Raw genomic sequence first — 22,084 nt, 5'->3', positions numbered from 1 at the left:
CACATAGTCTCATGTATCTACTTGATCCAAGAAGCTCACTTTTCACCAGTATCATTTTCTATCCCATAGTCCAGTCCAATCTCTGTCTGAAGAGCTGGCTTTGGGAATGGTTCCTGTCTTGGGCTAACAGAAGGTCTGGGGACCATGACCTCTGGGGTTCTTTTAGTCTCAGTCAGACCATTAAGTCTGGTCTTTTGGCGAGAATTTGGGGTCTGCATCCCACTGCTCTCCTGTTCCCTCAGGGGTTCTCTGTTGTGTTCCCTGTCAGGGCACTCATCAGTTGTAGCTGGGCACCATCTAGTTCTACTGGTCTCAGGCTGATGTAGTCTCTGGTTTATGTGGCCCTTTCTGTCTCTTGGGCTCATAATTACCTCTGTCTTTGGTGTTCCTCATTCTTCTTTGCTTCAGGTGGGTTCAGACCAGTTGATGCATCTTAGATGGCTACTTGCTAGTGTTTAAGACCCCAGATGGTGTGGTCCTCTTCTTAGAGCATTTCTTCAGTATATCACTTTCCCAAGAATCCCCATCTCTCAGGGACTGCTTTGAGGGAACCAATTCCAGTCAATGATGACCCAACTCTAGCGGCCACAACCATACTTTTGAATACCAGCTAAAATAGCCTGATAAATGTCATGGCCCTCTGTCCTTATATCTGCAAAGATTTTTCAGGCATTTAAAGCTTTTTCTCAGTATTGAGCCCCTGATGGCATCTGTGAGATATGGCTCTGGGAGGTATTTTTGGGTGGTTAGCTCCTGTACATCTCAGGATGTAAGCACCTTTTATGACTGAAAGAGCAGCCCTGGTCAGGTTTGGAGGTGCTACAAGATATGGTTTTAAATCCATAATATGGACACCAGGCCTGACCCAGATGATTCTGGAGTCACTTTGATTACCAGTCTGTGTGGGTTCCTCCTCCCCTCCAACCTCAAGCCCACAAAACAACTGGCCTTCAGGGAGAAACCAGCCAGGTTCTAATGAATCAACTGCTGTCAAAGACAGGATTAGATAACACATAAATGAATGAGTGTGATTATGTTCCAATAAAACTTTATTTGGCCTGTCCAGATCAAGTTTCAAAACATTTAATAGATTTTTTTCCAAAACATGAGTAGTAATAACAATTCCTCTGTAACAACAATTATATATGAACTCCTGGTCCAGGTCAGCAGCTTGTTCCTTTACCAAAAAAGTAAAGCCGCCCCATGAGGACAAAATGGCACATGAAGAGCGGCATACATTTCCTTTTCATTAAAAAAAAACCCAAACACTTCATATTTACATATTTCCCATTTAAAAATTGGTCACTGTGATTAATTCTGTTTTTTAAATATAAGTTTCTACCGTGTTGCAGGTTTCAATTTACAAATTGTAGTGAGCTGATTAGGTTTAAGGTGCTGTGAGGCGAGGATGAACACAGTCCAAGACCAATCCTTGGGAATCCTCTAGAGACTGGCTAGACTTCCTGTGGGTATCTTTGGGGGCTTTGGGGTAGGTGTGTGAGAAGAACTGAATACCATTGGTGGAAATGGCAGAGTGCTCCAGGGAACTGGTTTGGGACTGGGGGGGAGGCTGTTGGTTGCCCCTCTGCTTCTGCAGAGGACCTGCTGTGTCCATGTACCACCACCCCATGCTCTGGGTATGATGGACCTCTGGGTTGGGTGCTACAAAGGCATCCTGGCCTAAACTATGAGGGGCATGGTTGCTTGGAGTCCCTTCCTTTGTCCTGGGGTCCCCATGCTGGTGCCTGACCCTGAGGGCCCTCACTGTGGTATTCCACCTTTCCTTGATTCTTTGCTCCAGTACATTGATTTGGGGCCTCCTCTTTGCCAAGTAGATGCTTACATGGATGGGCTAAACGGGTGCCCAAACCGAGGGGCAGTGTTCAGGAAGCATGACGGGTTCCAGTGAAACCCCATGGTAACACGTTTGCTCTGTGAGGGCACATCATTGCTGTCACCCAAATGAGCAATTCATGCTGAGAACAGGTAGGTCCCGAGGTAGGCTTGGAGAGGAGCTGTGTGTATGTGGGTGGGTGGGTGGGTGTGGGTGACTGGTGGTGGTGGTGGTGGGAGGGCTGAGGGGATTCTTGGAATTGCTGTCTTCAAACTCACCTGTGATGACAACCACTCAGAACAAGGGCTGTCTCTTTGTTTCTGCGCGTGTGTTAGGAAAGTGCATAGGGTGTGCTGGGGAGGTGTGTGCACAGATCTGGGAGACCCCAAACTGGTCTGGTCTGAAACCAAGACTTCTGACCAGATTGGGGAGGAGGGGTCCCCAGCAAATACAGGGGTGTGGCAGATGAGAACATTTAAGTACTTGAGGAGCCAGAAAAAAACCGCTTGGTTACCCAGGGAAATTTGCTGGCTCAGTTTCCAATTTCTGAATACAAGACACATTGATCTGAATAAAAAGATGTTCATGGGTTAGATGGTAACATGCAGGGAAGAAACATCTTGGATCCGGTATTCTGACTGGAAAGCCAGAGGGACCCTGGTAGAGGAAGACATTATCTAAAGACAGACATTGGCCTGGGGTCAGGAGACTGGAATTCCAGGCTTGCCCTGACACTGACTAGATCTGAGATTAAAGCAAGTAGCTTTGCTTCTTGTCCTTCCTACTGGGGCCACATGGATTCAAAGCTATGTCTGCAAGATTCCTCTGGCCCAGCCACACAGGTAGGGGCTGCAGACAGCTAGAAAAGATTTTTCCCTGCACACTACCACTTATAAAATGCGCAGCCCTCCCCTCCGCTGGGAAGCCCCCAAGAGAGGCTCCTGCTCCAACCCGCTCCCAGAGGTTAAAGGCTAGTTATTAAGGCAGTTTAGGAAATGGACATTCCTCTCCCTCCTAGGATCCTTCACGTGTTCTGCTAACCCCAAGGCAGCAGAGGGGCGGGAAGAGTGGTAGAGATGCCAGGGCGCTGCCCCATCTGGCCCAGCCCAGCTTCCCCGGGGGGCAGCCCCTGGGGTCTGTGAGGACAGTCCTGGGGCCTCGGGCACCCCCTCAACCCTCACCACCTTTCTTTGGAGAAGGCCTCAGTCTGCACGAGGTCGCTAGGGTGTTCGGAGATGCACGCGCCATTGAGATCGCCCAGTTTATTGTCCGGCAGGTCCTCGGGCTTGGTGCAGAGCTTGAGCGCTCGGGAGATAAACACGTCCAGGTCGAAATGGGGGCTGGCACTGTCAGTGCCAGGGGCCGGGTGGCCTGGGGGTGAGGCAGCCAGGCGGCGCTCGGGGCCATCGGGGGGTGGGCTGGAGCACTCGGGACCGCCCTGAGTGCTCTTGACCCACTGGGCGATCTCCAGGAAGAGGCTGGCTGGCTCTTCATCGCGGGTCAATGCATCCGCCGCCACCGCGGTCGTAGGGGGCGCGGCGGCCGCCTGCTTCCAGTGAGATAGGTCCAGGATGAGCTTGGGCTCCGAGTAGTGGTGCGGCTTGTTGTCGCGCCACAGCAGCTTGTCCAGGTAGGACGGTGAGCCCACCTTGTAGTCGCAGGAGTGTCCATAGTCTGTCTCAAAGGCGCGCTCCATGGATGAGTGGGACTGCTCCAGGAAGCGCTCGGAGCTGCTCTGTGAGTCCTTGCGCGGGTCCACCTGCACGTCCTCTGCCAGTGGCGCAGAGCCCGCGCGTGGGTCCCGCTGCACCTCGCTCGCGTCCTGGCACCTGTCTGGCCGCCACTCCAGGTCGGATGACAGGCTCACAGGGTACCTGCCAGGGGACAAACGGGGCAGTGATTGGATTCCCAGCGCGGATGTCTTCGCAGAGGGTGCTAAGCCCCCTAACCCCCATCTGCCTCCCACAGGCCCACTTTCCACCTTGGGGGGAGGGTGAGCGGACAAGGTAATAATGGGCATTAAGGGCTCAGGTTCGGCTTGGCCCTTGAAGACAGTTAAGTTTCTTTTGTATTCATTCAGTACCCTACAAATATTTATTGAGCACCTACTATGTGTCAGGCATTGCTCTAGGCACTACCATCACCACCAAAACAAAAACCAAACCTATTGGCCTCGAGTGATTCTGACTCACAGTGACCCTATAGGACAGAACAGAACTGCCCCATAGAGTTTCCAAGGAGGTGGACCCGCGCAAGGACTCACAGAGCAGCTCCAAGCGCTTCCTGGAGCAGTCGCACTCCTCCATGGAGAGTACCTTAGAGACAGACCATGGCCATTGGATTTGAACTGCCAGCTTTTTGGTTAGCAGCTGTAATGCTTAACCACTACACCACTAGGGTTTCCTACTACCGACACGGGAGTGGGCAAAACAGGCACTTACTTTCTAATGGATCCACCTATGCAGTGTTCCTAGACCGCTGAAGGGCACACAGATCACCTGGGCTTCTTGTTAAAATGCAGATGCTGATTTATTACCTCTAAGGTGGGGCCTAAGAGTCTGTGTTTTTAACAAGTTCCCAGGTGATGCCCATGCTTCTGGTCCTTGGACCACACTTTGAGTAAGCAAGGCCCCAGTGAGTGCTTCTTAACCCTGGCTGCAGATCAGCATCACACCGAGAAAAAAGAAAAAATGCCTGCCCACACTCCCAATTCAGATTCTGTTGGTGTAGGGTGGGGACCTGCATCAGCGTGTTTTTAAACCTTCCAGGTGACTCTAAGGTACCCCTGCCCTAGTGGATCTGGCTGGATACCACACATCATCCTGCAGAGATGCAAAGCAGACAACCTCGGAAGAGGCGAGAGATCCTTGGGATTCAGACCCCTGTTAGCTGCTCTGTAGCCATGGAGATCAGGGTCAGTTCTTGTTGTTGTGTGCCCTCGAGTGGATTCCGACTCACAATGACCCTGTTGGACACAGCAGAACTGCCGCATGGGGTTTCCAAGACTGTAATCTTTATAGAAGCAGACTGCTACATCTTTTTCCCACAGCAAGGCTGGTGGGTTTGAACCACTGACCTTTTAGTTAGCAGCTGAGCTCTCTAACCATTATACCACTGGAGCTCCTAGCCAAAAGGAAATGAAGGGCAGATAGGCTGTCAGCTTTGGCTGAGCCCTCTGCTCTTGTACCAGGTGCTCCATGCTGAACGGAGGGGAGGCAAGGAGCCCAGGGGAGGCGTCAGCCAGCAGCCAGCTAATCCCCTAACAGGAGGTCTAGTGTTCACACAGGATAAACAAACCAACTAAGGACAGACCGGCTTAAGTGTGTGAAAGGGCAGATGGGTCACTGGCAGTGCCCTGGATGTGGGCTGGAAGTCATGGAAGGCCCCCATACTGACCATCTCTGACTGAAGCCATTTAAGCAAGAATCACTCCTAGAGATGAACATGCCCCCTTGAGTGTCCTTGAATCTGCAGAGATTTCTAGGAAGAACTTGTGAGGACCCTAACCCTTGGCTGCTCCACACCAGTGTCATGCATCAATTATTTGTAGTCTTCATAGCAACCTTGTGGGGTTTGTGTTATCACTCCTGCTTTATGGATGAGGGAACTGGGGTTTCAACAGGTTAGTTTGCCCAAAGCAAAAGAGCCTGTAGGAGGGGGCTTATCATCCCCTGAAATTCCTGTCTCCTCCCTTGAGCTCATCATCATCCAACTCATGAGTCAGAATCAACTCGACGGCAATGGGTTTGGTTTGGTTTTGGTTTCCCTTGAGCAGGTGTGACAGCAAAGGTTGGGAGTACAGGTGCACCAGGTTAGAGGTGGTGCACCAGTTGATGGGTGGCAGCCAAAGAAACTCTGCTACAGTTTTTCCTGGCACCCACCTTGTGACACAGCCATGATAAGCACAGCAGAGACCTCAGAGATCCAATGCTCTGCACCCCCAGAATGCTGTGGAGTGGGGGATATTGCAGGGACCATAGTCAAGGGAAGGCCTTGTATGGGGCGGCAGAAGAGTCATCATTAATTTCTATTTGCTGCCAACTGCTCAGAACAGTAATTGACAACAACAACAAACCAACAGATCTGTCCAAAAATACAAGTGCCACCCTAGCCCTTCCCTCGGTGCCTCCTTATCTGAAAGCCATCATCTGTCATGTGACTAAAAAGAAGAAACTGCTCATCTGTCACTTATGTAACTAGCTGTCACCTCCCACGGCAGTGGGACTCCCACTTGGTCCCCCGCAGAGTCCCAGCTGCACAGCCCTCAGGTTCTATTTCCACACTGAGCAGCTACCAGCGCTGCCTCCCAGGATTAGCAGGTGGGGATGCCCCAGAATTTAGCTGCCAGATCTAAGAACCTCAGAACAGGAAGGGACCTAGGCAGAGTGTCTAAGAAATGTGTCTTCTCCCCAACCCTGACTCATTGGCAGTGGCTTCCTGTGTTGAGGAGGATTCTGATGCTGAGGCTCCCCCCAGTTTAGCAGGAAAGAGTTCTGTAATTGATTAGCAGTGTCTTGCATGGATGCAGATGGGGAGGGCTGCACACAGGCCAGGAATTATCTGTGTGACATGGTGCAATCTCTTAACCTCTCTGAGCTCTTAACTTCCTCATCTGTAAATGGGCCCTCACAATAATGAAGCCTCTCTTAATAGCACTGTCAGGAGGTGCCAATGATGTCACACACATGAAAGTGTTTTGTAATGGTAAATTTTACATTTTTTTCTTGCCTTGCATTGTTGTGTTGACTTTTCAAGGGCAAACTCCCAGCCTGCTGGAAGTGAACTCCTTCAGTGGGGATCTTCAAATAATTTTTGTTTTTGTTAGTTGCTGTGGAGTTGATTCCAACTCATGGCGACCCCATGTGTTTAAAGAGCGGAACTGCTCCACAGGATTTTCATAGCTGTAATCTCAACAAAAGGAGGCCTGGTGGACCAATGGTTAAGTGCTCAGCTGATAATTGAAAAGTTGAAAGTTTGAGCCCACCCGTGGCTCTGTCAGGGAGAAGACTTGGTGATCTACTCCCATAAAGATTACAGCCTTTGAAACCCTATGGGGCAGTTCTACTCTCTCCACAGGGTTACTAATGAGCCAGAATTGACTTGATGGCACACAACAACAATCTTAACAGACAGATCACTGGGCCTTTTCTTCTGCAATATTGCCAGGTGGGTTCAAACCAACAACTTTTAGGTTAGTACCATCTGTACCACCTAGGGACTTCTATAAGGAGCCCTGGCGGTGTGGTGGTTAAGCATTCGGCCCCTAATTGGAAAGTCAGCAGTTCGAACCCACCAGCCACTCCACAGGAGAAAGATTTGACAGTCTGCTTCCATAAAGATTTACAGCCTTGGAAACCCTATAGGGCAGTTCTACTCTGCCCTACAGGGTTACTATGAGTTGGAATTGACTCAATTCCAATTCGGGCTGCTAACCCAAAACTCAGTGGTTTGAACCCATCAGCTGCTCCAGGAGAGAAAGTCGTGTCAGTCTGCACTTCAGTAAAGATCACAGCAATGGAAATCCTATGGAGCAGTTCTACTCTGTCCTATAAGGTTGCTATGAGTCAGAAACAAGTCGACAGCAGTGGGTTATACACAGTAGGTGCTCATTAAATGCTTGCCGAATGCTGTACTGAACCCTGTGTTTGGTACACTCAGGTGGTGAGGGAAGCTGGTGGTGGCTGTATTGCACAGAGAAAGGCCCTCGTCCCATATATGCAGGACACACCTGGGCACACTTGGGGTTTGACCATTTACTGGGAGTGTCTGGGGACAGGAGAGGGAAAAACAGGAAGTTAAGTTGGAGAAAACACCCAATGGACTATACAACTCAGAAGGCAAAAGGAAAGATCACAGAGGACCAGGGGCAAAATAGATATGGGGGGGCAGGGGATGTGGACTATAGACAACAGGGCTGGGGCCCCTGGAACCGTACCTGTCCCAGTTGGAGAGCTGGCTCTGGTTGGTGGCCATCAGCAGGATGTCGTCAATCTCATCCTCGATGCGGAAGGGGTGTTGCGAGGTGGGCTCGTCCTCAGGGCACGAGTACGGGCTCATATAGGGGTGCTGCAGCCCCATCTCGGCCGTTAAGCGATCCATGGGGTTAAAGGTCAGGATCTTCTCCAGAAAGTCAATGGCTGTGGGAAGCAGAGCAGGACACGCAGGTCACTCGTTGCCCCTGCTAGGCTGAGAATGAGACTCCTCAGCATGGTGACATTCCCTGGTGTTAGTAATTTTCTGTTTGCAAAGCAGATTTCTAGCCATTTTCTTTCTGAAGATCCTCACCACAACCCAGTGATAAAGGCACAGTAGAAACTGTTTTTCGACTTCACAGGTCAATAAATAGAGGCCCAGAGGGGGGAAAGTGACTTGCTCAGGATCCCACTGTGGCTGAGAGGAGGTCCAGGCTAGAGCCTTGCCTTAGGCTAGATTTGCTAGAGAGAGAACCAGAACAAAGATTTGGTGTAGGTCATTTATAGGGCAGGTGATCCTGGGAAGCACTGGTGGGAGTGGGGCAGAAGTCAATATAGGATGGCTGAAGAGCAGCTGGGGCTTAGTCCCACTGGGGCCCTCCAGGAGATGGTGTAGAGCACACCTCAGGGGTGGTTCCACTTGAGGCGTGAGGGAGCTGGGATATGTGTACACCCACTCCCATTTGTCACACAAGTTGAGAGCTGCTGGGGTGCAGTTGAGCACGCTCCTGAGAAAGCCCTCGGGCTGAGTCACAGGTGCCTGTCCTAAAAAGCCTTAGGGATGGGGCCTTGCTGGCCCAGCGCTCCCGGTATATATCCGGTGTTCCTTCCACTCTCTGCTGCTGCTGGAGTTTTGACGAGCACATGAGGGCAGGCGTGATGTTCAAAATACTTAACCACCAAGCAGAACCCTGTCTGGAAGTTCCTCCGCTGTGTAACCCTTTAGTGGCTAGATCGATGGGCGGCTCTGGGCAGCTGGGATCTGGGGAAGGGAAGGGAAGGGGCACTTGGTAGCCTTGTGCAGTGGCTACTGGTCAACAAGCATGTAAGTATTTCAAGGTTTCAGCAGTCAGTAGGTTGTTATGGGTGTGTGCTGGTTGAACATCAGCTCTGCACACAGGTTCCGGTGCCCGTTTCCTCTAAGCAGGGGTAGGGTGCCCATCTGCCCTATGAGCTCTGCCCTGGGTTATCTCATGGCAAGGTCTAGCCTGGAGGCTCACGTTACTTCTCAGCACTGGAGTCCCTGGAGGCCCCACTGAAATCATGACTTGGCTAATCATGCTACAGCCCACACAGAAAGGGAGAAATCAAGCTGGGCTCAGGCCTAGACTGCTGTCCCACCCCCACCCCTCACCTCCCAGTAGGCCTCAGTTAGCACCATTAACCTGACCCTCCATTGGCCCTGGATCTCTTTGCAGAAGAATTCATTAATGATTCAGGAAATCGATGGACTGAGAAGGTCACTGGCCTCCCAGAAGAACACAGTGCTACTTGGTAACGCTACACTGAAAGGTTAGTTAAAACCAAAACCAAACCTGTTGCCGTCGAGTCGATTCTGACTCATAGCGACCCTATAGGACAGAGCAGAACTGCCCCATAGAGTTTCCAAGGAGCCCCTGGTGGATTTGAACTGCCAACCTCTTGGTTAGCAGTCGTAGCACTTAACCACTACGCCACCAGGGTTTCCAAAAGGTTAGTTAGGCAGCAGTAACTCTGACGGCCCCACATCTCTGGTGTTCCCAGGGTGATTTGGGGTTCAGGGTTGAGGACCTGAAAGAGGATCAGCCTCAAAATTCCCAGGATTCAGAAGAATCGGCTACTGCAGTACAGGGCCCAGCTCTAAACCTGGGTACATCTTTCCCTCTGTGGGCTCAGGCCCCCCCCCATTATACTCTCTCGGCCCCACCCACTACAGTAGAAGTTTTGGTAAGGCAATGAGAGAGTTAAAGCTCTACACATTGGTAGGCATCATCAACCTATAGCTGCTGAAAGCTTGAAATAGTTTCATGCTGGTTGGCCATTAGCCATCGCACAAGGCTCCCGAGTGTCCCTTCTCCCACTGATGCTTCATTGATGCCTTGTTATCCTAAGGCCAGAGACCAATTGGGGTAACTGTTCAAGGTCAGAGAATTTTGGTTGAAGTTGGTCCACTGGGACCTGGGGAAGGGAAGTACTCTCAGCAGCCTCTCAACCATTTTCAACTCTCTATCTTTACTTCCTACAATCAGGCTGTGAGTCGTCCTGCTGATGGGGGCCCTCACCAGCTGTCACAGCTCACCCAAACCCTGCCTGTGCCAGGCCAGGTTCTCTGACCCTTTTGGTACTTGCTGGTCTCTCTTACCATGCATCCCCCAACCCCACCCCCCCAACCCCGCCACTGAATACCAGGAGCTCTCTCTGACCCCTTAGGCCATGTCCATTAATACTCCTATTCATCTTTGACAGATATTCCCTGTCTTCCCAGCTAGACCAGACTGTCTTATGTCTGAATTTCTAGCCATAGCGCAGTTCTCTGCCCTCAGTGGGTTCATAAATGTGGCTGGTGTTGGGAATGACAGTGAGATTCATGGAACAACTCGACTGTGCTAGGAACTTTTACAACTTCTATTTTACTTTATCCTCACAACCACTCTATGTGATGGGTATTATTATACCCATTTTACAGTTAAGAAAACTGAGACTCAGAGAAGGTTAGTAACTTGCCCAAGGCAACACAGCTAGTCACTAGTAGAACTGGGAATTGAACCTGGGTCTATCTCTCAAAGTGGGAAAGCTCATGTTCTTTGCACCATACCATGCCTTCCAAGGGAAAAAAAAGTAAGAAGAGGGGAAGAAGACAAGAGAGAAAGAGAAGGAAAGGAAAGCAAAAAGAGGAGGTAGAATAGGCAGGACCACAGACTCCAGATTGCATGTAGCTATGGCAAAGGCCCTATGCCGGGGAGTCTCAGCTTCTATATCCAAGGACTATGCTTTTTCTCTTGTGGAAAGAGACCTGCCTGCCCCAGCCCCCAAGGTGCTAGGCCTGATGGTCAGCCTCAGGTACCTTCGCTGTTCACTTCGGGGAGCAGCTTGCGCAGCGGCCTTTTCACCTCCCAGGTGCTGTTGACGAAGGAAGGCATCACCCTGAGCAGCTCGTCCTTGTCCTCCTCCCTGATCACAGGGATGGTCTCCAGGATGAGCTGCATCTGCTCCAACTCGTGAGCCCCTGAAAGGCAAATACAGACGGTCACAGGTGCCGCCCAATGGCTGGGTGAACAGAAGGCCAAGAAGTGGCTCCAGGTGGCCTGGGAGGGCAACCTGGGGCAGACAGTAGGGCATACTGGGGACCAGAAGACCAGGGTTATGGTCTTCACTCTGCCACTCCCTTGCTGTGTGACTGTGGGTAGGTGGCTTCATCCAGTGTAGAAAGAAGAGGTTTGATTCTGGTCATCTCTGAGGCCCTGTCCATTCCTCTAATGTTCTGTGACTTTGATTGGCTGGTCTGCATTAGACTGAGTCAGCCAGAGCTAAAGAGATGGGCATAGCCTGGCCCACGCGGCTTTCCAAGTGTCCATTCCTATATGCCTCTCTGCACACACTTTACCAGGCCAGAGCAGGAAACAATTTTAAGGCTAGGAATGAGCCTTATCCTTTAGTTTCCAATGAGGATATTTCCATCCAGAAAACTCTCAAGAGAAAAAACAATTAGGGAGAACAGGTTTGGTTGGGATGCGTCTCGGTCAACTGAGTTGACAACACAGCAAAGACACTGCCACTATGCTCCTTGGGGCAGAGGGAGGAAGACAGGTTATGCCAGGCCTAGGAAAGGAGGGTGGCCGGACAAGAAGGATCAAGCATGCACTCATGCATTCCCTCACTCATTCATTCAAAAAATATTATTTTACTGAGCACCTTCTCCACGCTGGGCATCATGGTGGATGCTGGGAAGAGTTAAGCATAGTTCTCAGCCTTGAGAAGCTTAAGTCTTCATGTGTCTCAGCAACTCATCTCATTCTATCTTTCACCCCAGGCAACCATAAACAACTGTCTCAGAGCTTTAGCAATGCTGGTGTTGGTCAGGCCTGTCTCCTTGCTGGCTTCCTCTGACTTCTAGGCCATTCTTAATTCCATTTTCTCTTTTGCTGAGTAGCCTTTCCACTTTCCTCTAGCAGGTTAAATCTTCATCCAATCCTCTGCTTTCTCATGCAACCTCCTGACTCCCCTAGCTGTGCACAGGCCCTCCTTACCACTGACTTGCATGGGATTTTAGTCTGTCCGAAGCTGGTGGCCTAGGGAGGGGGGTCCCATTCCCTCTATCTTCTATGTTCCCCATGATGCCCCGTGCTGCATGAAGCATATGTGGGTGTTGTGAATGCTGACTGGACAGGTGCCTGCAGAATCAGGATCTACCTTGGAGGTCTCACCTTGGCCTTTCTGTGCAGTGGGCTCAGGAAGAGTCAGTTCAGGGACTCTGGGAACCCTCTGGGGGTACCCTCTCCAAATGAATGTCCAGACCCCCACCAAGGAGCACTGGGGTCAGTGGGCAGTCCTGCTGCAGACAGAGGAGCAGACCTTGCTTACAGCCCCTGACCCTACTCCCCTGTGACACACAGACCAGTGATCATGGCCTTGTGTTCTGAGTGGTTTCTTCAGCGACCAGGGAGAGTCTGCACAGAAAGAGCCCCCTTACTTGTTTGCTTCTGCCAGGGTGAGGGAGGTGGGAAAACCCTTAGGCTAGGATATTAGGTGAGCTAACCAGGTCAGCCACATAGCCCAGAGTGATGGTGGACAACGTTGGAAGGGGAGGCCATGTTGTTGGTGCCAGAGTCCTTAGTGTGGGGAGTGATGAGGACATCGGTGGGTGTCAGCACAGGGAGGATGAGGCGGGGACATAGAGAGGCCATCTGGTTGGCATGTGTCACAGAGAAGGGGTGGTTTGCAAATAGCAAAGCGTCAATGGTGGGCAAGGAGGACATGGGCTTGCAGCCTCTGCAAAGTTAGCCTGAGGTGGAGGGGGCTGAAATTCCCTGAGTGCATGAGAATGGCATTGAGGGTGAGGATGGAGCTGGGGGAGGATTGAGGGCCATGGGTCCAGAGGAAGCAGAAGCAGTAGGGGTGAGAAGCTACTGAGGAGGACTAGCCAGACAGCTAGGAGGAGGATGCAAGCAGAGGCTAGTGAGGGAGGGCTAGAGCGGGGCACTTGCCCCCGGTACAAGTCCAAGGGGGCACCAGATGAGGTGCAGAATGACATCCTGAGATGCCACAAATATGAAAGGTGCCTGACTCATGCAGTTGGACAAGGGTGGGGGAGTATTTCTGCCGATGCGTCACTGCTATCAATATCTATTCATCTTCAAATTGGGTGGGGGGGTGCAATTTAGAGGTTGCCCTGGGTGCTTGTTACCCTCTCTATGCCCCTGGGTGCATGTCCAGGCAGGACAGAGTGTCGAGAAGGAGAGGCCTATCAACACTGAGCAGAGCTACAGGGTGAGGGCTAGAATGGACTAAGAACATGGGGCCTGGGTGGGCAGCTTCAACAGGATGGAGAGGGGTGGAAGTGGATTACAGATGAGTGAGAAGAGAATGGGAAAGAAGGAGGAAAGAGAGTGAGTACAGACTTCTTAGCAAGGAGAGAGAGAGACAGACAGATAGACACATGTATACACACACAGAAAATGAGGAGAGAGAGGATGGGTACAGAGTACACTGGGGGCACAAATGGGTGACCCACACCTTGAAGAGTTGGGGAAGGCATCACCAAGGACAGGACACAAGCTGGGTTTTGAAGGTTCAGTAGGAGCTTTCCAGGCAGAGAAGGGACTCTGTGCCAAGGTGAAGGAAAAACTGATAATGTATTCAGAGAGCAGTGGGTGATGGTGTGGCAGCAAAACAGGGGACACAGCAGCAGGGAGGGAGGAAAAGGGGCCTAAAAATGTAGGGTGTGTGTCTTTGGTATTCAATCTCAAGGTGTTCTGATACAAGTAGTTACTTGATTTCAAAAGTTCTATGCTCAAAATGCATTTTTTACCCTCTCTAATATTTTGCCTGAAATTATAAGGTACATCAAAGTGGTACCCTAAGAGCCATAGAGGTCATTTCAAAGAGCGAGGTTAGCATGTTTTGTGATTACCATGAATGGAAAAAAATTCAGCTCTCCCTTTTTATGAAATGACATCATAAGAGTGGCATCTGGGGTCTTAAATGCTAGCAAGTGGCCATCTAAGATGCATCAATTGGTCTCAACCCACCTCAAGCAAAGAAGAATGAACACCAAAGACACAAAGTAATTATGAGCCCAAGAAACAGAAAGGCCACATAAGCCAGGGACTACATCAGCCTGAGACCAGAAGAGCTAGATGGTGCCCGGCTACAACCCATGACTTCCCTGACAGGGAACACAACAGAGAATCCCTGATGAAGCAGGAGAGCAGTGGGATGCAGACCTCAAATTCTCATTAAAAAAAAAACAGACATAATGGTCTGACTGAGACTAGAAGGACCCTGGAGGTCATGGTCCCTGAACTTTCTGTTAACCCAAGACAGGAACCATTCCCAAAGCCAACTCTTCAGACAGGGATTGGACTAGACTATAAGAAAATGATACTGGTGAGGACTTGAGTTTCTTGGCTCAAGTAGATACATGAGACTATGTGGGCAGCTCCTGTCTGGAGGCAAGATGAGAAGGCAGAGGGGACAGGAGTTGGCTGAATGGACACAGGAGATACAGGGTAGAGAACAGGAATGTGCTGTCTTATTAGGGGGATAGCAACTAGGAGTACATAAAAAAAAAAAAAAAAAAACAAGGTATATATATGTTTTTGTATGAGAGACTGACTTGATTTGTAAACTTTCATTTAAAGCACACACACACACACACACACACACAAGACACCATAAGATAACAAAGGTGGCATGGTTACTAACTTACCAGCAAAGAGCATTCTCCCCGTGAGCATCTCTGCTAGGATGCAGCCGGCAGCCCACATGTCAATGGCTTTGGTGTAGTTGTTAGGGGAGAGGAGCAGGCGAGGTGAGCGGTACCACTTGGTCACCAACCCTTCTGACAGATAACCCTGAAAGACAAAATACCCCATTTTCAACAATCCATCATTTTCAACTACCCTCTGTTATGGATTGAGTTGTATCCTCCAGAAAGATATGTTGAACTCCTAACCTTTGTATTGTGAATGTGGCCCTGTTTGGAAATAGTTTTTCTTTTGTTATGTTAATAAGGTCATAAAAAAATACTGGAGTAAATAAAAGGGGTAGCTTAAAAAAGGGAAAACAGCAGGGAGAGACACACACATAGGGGAAAGAGACCATGTGAGGCACCACCTCCAAGACTAGAACGCCAAAGAACACAAAGGAACACCTGGGGCTACAGATGAGGAGCGATCCTTCCCTAGAGAGCTGATATCCTGATTTGGACTTCTAGTTTCCAAGACTGTGAGACAATAAATTTCTCTTCTTTAAAGTCACCCACTTTGTGGTATTTTGTTATGGCAACCCTAGGGGACTAAGACTTCTCCCTGCCTCCCTCCCTCTCACACTTCTAGTTTCCCCCAACATGGAAACAGGACCCCTTTCACTCTCGTTCCTTTCCTGTTGAGATCTTGAAGGAGGCTTAGTGAACAGAGGTTTGGTTATGGGCGCTGGGCCTGATTTGTGGGGCTCCCAGGCTTTGGTGGGGATTATTAGGTCCTGGAGTTCTCTGTAGAATGAGATCCAGGATATGGATATTTTAAAACGAATGATTTCCTACCCCAACTTGATGTAACTATGTATATGATATAAATCTGCACTCATCTAGTAAGAAGATGCATAAATGGAAACCATGCTCAAGGTCATTACTGCTATCAGCAGAGTAATGACAAAAAGTTTCACCTGTCCAGTGGCCAAATCTCAGAAATAGCCACAAATTCAAAATCAAGCTTTGGGTATTACCAGTTGCTTTGCTGACGATAATTAGAATTAATGCCACTATGACGCCAGACATCAGACCCCTGCTGAGAATGGATAAGGCCATCTTCATCGTGCATGTAGGTAAATGGCACATAGATGCAGCCTTAAACAGCAAAGCTGAATCAGCTTTTGTTGGTCCAGAGGATTATGTGAGTTCAACATCATATCTTTTGGGGGAAGAGATGTTTCGGTTGATTTCAGCCACTGCTCAGTGATTTGTGGTCTGGGATGGAATCCTTCACTCCAGCATATTGTGATGACATACGTGTTTCAGCACAGTTAGGAAAACATATTCAGGAAATCGAGACATTGTTTTCTACATAATTCAGAAAGCTGGCTCAACAGTGAAACTTGAGAAACATCCATTTGGAATGCCTGGAGCGGTCTCTCTGAGTAAGGAAACAGACCCACGCGGGGTCAAGGTGGGGAAACCTTGGTGGTGTAGTGGTTAAGTGCTGAAGCTGCTAACTAAAAGGTCGTTAGTTTGAATCTACCAGGTGCTCCTTGGAAACTATTGGGCAGTTCTACTGTCCTATAGGGTCACTATGAGTTGGAATCGACTAGATAGCAATGGGTTTGCTTTTTTTTTTTTTTGGTTTGGGGTCAAGGTGAGACAATTAAGACCAAGGAGACCCAATGCAAGATTCTGGGCATGATCTGGTCATTCCTGCTGTGCAGTTCCCAGTTTTGCACATGAATTTTCCTTTTTACCGATGTAAAAATTATCACCAGACCAAAACAAGCAAACAAACAAAACCCATTCGGAAGCCTAAGTACCAAGAGCTTTTGATCAATTAATCTGATATCTTTTCATTTGCTGAGCAAAGATTAAATGTCTAAAACCTTCTGAGAGCCCTGAATTATGAGCACAGTTTTCTCCCCTCCGTGGTACATAGTTCTTTAGTAATAGGGCCTCCAACTGGCACCTAGGTGGAAGAAAGAAGAAGAGAGGAAAACAGCCAGGACCTCAATGCTCCAACCCAAATAAACTCCTGACAATGTTTTAAGCAGGTCCCTCTTTCTATCCCCTCGGGCTGTTGCATGTGCAGGTTCCAGCAACGGAGGTCCTCATCCACTGCCCTACCTGGCTACCTCACCCTCAGGCCAGCTGCCTCTGGGAAGCTTCAGACTCCCTGGGATGGGGTCAGATGCCCTCCCAGGTGCTCCAAGGCCCTGGTATGGCTACGGTTGCTTTATTTCACTATAGCAGCCCTCACCTGTCCCTGCCCCCTCAATAGTCTATAAGCCCCTCATGGGCAGCAGTTGACTCTTGTTCCGCATCTATTTCTGCATCGCCCAGCACCAAGGCTGCCTCCTAGAAAGAGTTCAATAAACACTGCTGAATAAACAAATAAAAAGCTGAACGAATAAGATACATCTCAAATGGTCTGAATCCCTTCAAAATTAGGTACCTTCTACAGGAGCCATTGACACTCTTCTGTGACATCCTTGATTTGATGGCAAATTCCAATTCCCAGTTTGAAAAGTAGAGAGGAGTTTATGTTCCAAGAGGGACTGGAAAATGTAATTTCTATAGTTCTTATAAAGTCAGGTTCATTGTAGTATAATTTACACCCAGTAAAATTCACCCTTTTTAATATACAGTTCTATGAGCTTTGACGAATGTATAGAATTGTGTTAACACCATCGCCATCGAGATATATAACAATTTCCCATCATCTCAAACAATTCCCTCATGCCCCTTTGCAGCAGGGCTTTAAATGGGTTCCAAGATATACTGAATGGGAATCTACATTTTAACAAGATCTCCAGGTGATTCTTCTGTATAACTTCCTGGGAACTTATTAGAAATGCAAATTCTCAGCAGGGGCTTGAACCAGAATGAACTGGTCCAAAGCCCAGCTTTTAGTCAACACCCACTCTGCCCTTAGCAACCTCTGTTCTGTTTTCTGCCCCTCTAGTTTTTTTTTTTTTTATAATTTTTATTGTGCTTTAAGTGAAAGTTTACAAATCAAGTCAGTCTCTCACATAAAAACTTATATACATCTTGCTACATACTCCCAATTATTCTCCCCCTAATGAGACAGCCCGCTCCCTCCCTCCACTCTCTCTTTTCATGTCCATTTCGCCAGCTTCTAACCCCCTCTACCCTCTCATCTACCCTCCAGGCAGGAGATGCCAACATAGTCTCAAGTGTCCACCTGATCCAAGAAGCTCACTCCTCACCAGCACCCCTCTCCAACACATTGTCCAGTCCAATCCCTGTCTGAAGAGTTGGCTTCGGAAATGGTTCCTGTCCTGGGCCAACAGAAGGTCTGGGGGCCATGACCACGGGGGTCCTTCCAGTCTCAGTCAGACCATTAAGTCTGGTCTTTTTATGAGAATTTGGGGTCTGCAACCCACTTCCTTCTTGCTCCCTCAGGGGTTCTCTGTTGTGTTCCCTGTCAGGGCAGTCATCGGTTGCAGCCGTCTGCCCCTCTAGTTTTGCCTTTTCTAGAATGTCATATAAATGGAATCACAGTATGTAGTCTTTTTAGTCTGGCTTCCTTCACTTAGCAAAATGCATGTGAGACTTATCTAGGTTGTTGTGTAGTTTGTTAAGAGTTTAAGTTCAATTCTTAAAAATACAGAGACAAACCAAACTGGCTGCAGAAGTTCCTTCCAGGTAGGTTGGTTAGAAATCAAGAAAGGTCTGAATTTATTTTCCAGGCAGAGGGTGAGATTGTCAGGAAAAGCCTAAAGCAAAGAGAACCTAAAAGATAGGTGACATAAGGGCAGTTTTCTTTGATATGTCCATGGACAGTTTTTTCATGAAATGGAATCTCCTGTAATTAATGCCTATTTATCTGCAGAGACTAGGGCTAGAGAGAAGAAGGGACACAGGGGTACTTCCTTCTGAAATATCTGCCCTAAAAGTAAAAGAAAGACATTTGCATGGGCAAGCCTGCTCCAGACCATGCCATGATAGCAGTGAAGAAGGTTGTCCTGGCTTTTCATCACATTTGAACAATGACCAAGGACCTGCTGGGTTTTTGCTACCACTGGCTGCTTCCCTATGGAGTGCTGTTCTACTCTGCACATATGGGGTCGCCACAAGTCTGAATTCACTTGAAGATAATTAACAGCAACAAGCTGCTTTCCTATGGATTCCTGTCTCTCAAGCCATTTCAGAAATTTAAAGGAGATTTAGTCAGCCCTGGTTAAGCGCTCGGCTGCTAAATGAAAGGTCGGCGATCCAAACCCACTAGTGCCTCCGTGGGAGAAAAGACCTGGTGATCTGCTCGTGTAAAGATTACAGCCTAGGAAGCCCTGGGGGTAGTTCTACTCTGTTCTGTAGGGTCACTATGAGTTGAAATAGGGGTGACCGCACACAACAACAAAGGGGATTTACTGATGTGTGTCAGAAGCCACAGGACAGAGAAGAATTTGTGAAGTTGCGGTGTCTTCTCCCCAGCCCTGATCAAAAAAGGAGCCCTGGGGAAGGGCAGCTAGGAACCAACAGGAGGCCCCACTCCTGGGTCTGTGGGAGCAGAGGCAGAATGTCAAGGGGCCCTGCCCTCAGCCGAGACAAGCCCTGGGTGTCTGAGTGGGAGTGGCTCTGGGGCCCACACGTGATGCTGGTGATCTAAATTCAAGACAGAAGTTTTAGTTGAGTGGATGGGGCAAAAGTCAGAATTGTCTAGGATAAAAAAGAAAAAAATCTTTAAAGAATACCCAGGAATAGGGACTCAATTTTATCAGAAGGGCTCATAAATCAACAAGTATATTGGCTCCAAAGAAATCTTCAAATGGCCTTTCTGCCTGAGCCTGCAGGATGAGAATAGTTTCAGCCCCATTTGAATGTAGAGGGGGACAGGTACTTGGTATGTATCAGATTTGGGCTCCCTGAGGAGGGCTTGCTCATCTGCAGGCTAAGGAGGTGGGGGTGGGTCATACCCCAGGCACACGTGTTACGCCCCAGCAGGCACTGTCTGCATGCAAGTGTCACAGGCCAGCTGGGCCTGGGTTCTGTGCGTGCGGGTGGAGGATCACTGCTCTGCAGATCATGAAGCCGGCATTCCTGCAATCCCTGCAATTCTCAGTAACAACTGGTCAGTATGCAAGAGGCAGGATTGAACACCAGCCTGAGCCCAGAACAACTAGATGGTGCCCAGCTACCACCACCAAACACTCTAACAGGGATCACAGTAGAGGTTCCCAGACAGAGCAAGAGAAAAATTTACAACAAAATTCAAGTTCACAAAAAAAAGACCAGACTTACTGGTCTGACAGAGACTGGAGGAACTTCCAAGCCCATGGCCCCTGGACACCCTGCTAACTCAGAACTGAAGCCACTCCCAAAGTTCACCTTTTAGCCAAAGATTAGATATGCCTATTAAAAAAAAAAAAAAAAAAAGGTAACACACGTGAGGAATGCGCTTCTTAGATCAATCAACTATACGAGACACCAAATGGGCAAGACCTGCCCAAAAGCAAAGATGAGAAGGCAGGAAGGGACAGGAAATCTGGATGAATGGAAATGGGAAACCCAGGGTAGAAAAGGGGAGAGTGCTGGCACATTGCAGAGATTGCGACCAGTGTCACAAAACAATTTCTGTATAAATTTTTGAACGGAAAACTAATTTGCTCTGTAAGCTTTCACCTAAAGCACAATTAAAAAAAAAAAAAAAGAGGCAGGACTGGAGTTGCTCCTTCCAATTGTCCCTTCCCTCCTGCTACCTTGGTGCTCCCAGCAGAGAAGCTGGCTCTGGAGGGACACCAGGAGGCAGCTAGGCACCGTTTCCTTTCTAAAACTCATCATGGGGACCTTCTTCAGCTATTGTTCCAGTGGTTGCTTCCAACCAGGCCATTTCACTGCCCTTTAGTCATATAGAGCCAATGGGAGACTTTGACTGTGAAAGCATCAAAGGTGTTTGGAAATAATCTAGCAGCAGCTGCCCTGTGAAAAGGATAATTAGGGGCCCCCAACTGATCCAGAGGAAGGTATAATTAAAGTGCTGCATTATCTTTGCAGAAGGAGCATGCAAAAGGCACTCCATCCCAGCTGCCTGCCAGGGAATTCAGAACAGCCTCCAGCAGACTTGCTCTGGAAGGTGGGCATCAGCTCTGTTCTGGAGCCATGCCTCCTTACTTGCCCCCTCTATTCCCCCACCTGCCTGCCACCCCAAACCCTCTGCCCCCAGTCTGACCTCTTGTGTCTGGGAGTGGGAAGGCTGGCGGGGGAGGCATGCTTCAATAAACCATTTACTTGACCACAGGGTGTGGTGAATTTAAGTGGGAACAATATCCCCCCAAGAGTAAAAACCCAGTAGAGAGAGAGAGTGTGTGTGTGTGTGTTGGTGGGTGGAGTGCGAGGGTTGTTTCTCCATCATACTCCATCATACCTCTGCTCCCAAGCCAGGAGGTAGGGCTCTGACAGCCTCACCTTCCCAACCCAAAGTTTCCAGGAAGCCCAGAACGACTCAGTGCCTGTGTGGAGGTTAGAAAGATGATTACAATCATCCCTGCCTTCAAGGAGCACGTAATGTGGTTAGAGACAGGAAATGTTCAATATGGAAAGACGATCATCAGGGCCAGGAAACGATCACGGTCAACATTTATACAGGGCTCACAGTGCCAGGCACTGTGGACGCATCTTACACTGGTTATTTTTGATTCAGTAATCTTTGTTCTAGCTGGGGTTCCCACACTGGGAGGGGGCTTCTGAGGTGCTTGGGGAGCTGATAATAGATGAAGATCGAGAATTCCACCCTGAAGTTCCAAGTCTAAATGACAATCTGCATTTCTCACAAGTACTGCCTCCAATTCTGATGCAGGGGTTCCTTGGACCACACTTTGGGGAACACTGACTTTCAGAACAAAGGTCATTCTCCTCAACCCTCCTGCCATCTCCCACCTGCCCATAGATCCAAATGTCTCACTGTCCCCTGTGCACATTCTAGGTATTCCCACCTCCGTATCCACACTGCCTATCCATCATCACCTCAAATGTTTCTCCAACACAACTGTCTAAAACGTCCTCCTCTGTCAAGACCAACTCAAATCTCACCTCCACAAAGCCTTCTCTAACCCACCTCAGGGCAAAATTGAGCACCTCTGTCCACCACCTGTCTGTCAGTTTGTTGTACTCTGGTGGCTTTCATGTTGGTGTAATGCTAGGAGCTATGACATCAGTATTTCAAATACCAGCAGGGTTACCTATGGTGGACAGGTTTTAGCAGCACTTTCAGACCAAGACAGGCTAGGATAAACGGCCTGGTGATCTACTACTGAAAATTAGCTGATGAAAACACTATGGATCACAACAGAATATTGTCCAATATAGTGCTAGAAGATGATCCCCTAGGTTGGGAAAAATCATCGCTAACGAGTCAAT

General features: G+C 48.9%; 1 protein-coding gene across 3 annotated transcripts in view; it reads right to left on the bottom strand.

The window, feature by feature from the left end:
* Positions 1-2,120: 2,120 nt before the first annotated feature.
* Positions 2,121-22,084, bottom strand: part of MAPK4 (mitogen-activated protein kinase 4) — a 176,112-nt gene continuing 156,148 nt past the window's right edge. For 2 of the 3 annotated variants that reach the window (XM_049901077.1, XM_049901078.1), the window contains 4 exons: positions 14,714-14,858; positions 10,850-11,011; positions 7,770-7,971; positions 2,121-3,708 (listed from right to left, as the gene is read on the bottom strand). In XM_049901077.1, coding sequence (XP_049757034.1) covers positions 3,012-3,708; positions 7,770-7,971; positions 10,850-11,011; positions 14,714-14,858 — 1,206 coding nt within the window. In that variant the 3' untranslated portion in view covers positions 2,121-3,011. Of the gene's footprint in view, positions 3,709-7,769; positions 7,972-8,206; positions 8,269-10,849; positions 11,012-14,713; positions 14,859-22,084 lie in introns of those variants that run through there. The other variant, XM_049901079.1, reaches the window with a different exon arrangement.

Source organism: Elephas maximus, chromosome 11 (assembly GCF_024166365.1).
Source record: "Elephas maximus indicus isolate mEleMax1 chromosome 11, mEleMax1 primary haplotype, whole genome shotgun sequence".
Classification (NCBI taxonomy): Eukaryota; Metazoa; Chordata; class Mammalia; order Proboscidea; family Elephantidae; genus Elephas; species Elephas maximus.
Note: the sequence above shows the minus strand (reverse complement) of the source record. Positions and strands in the feature narration are given on the sequence as shown.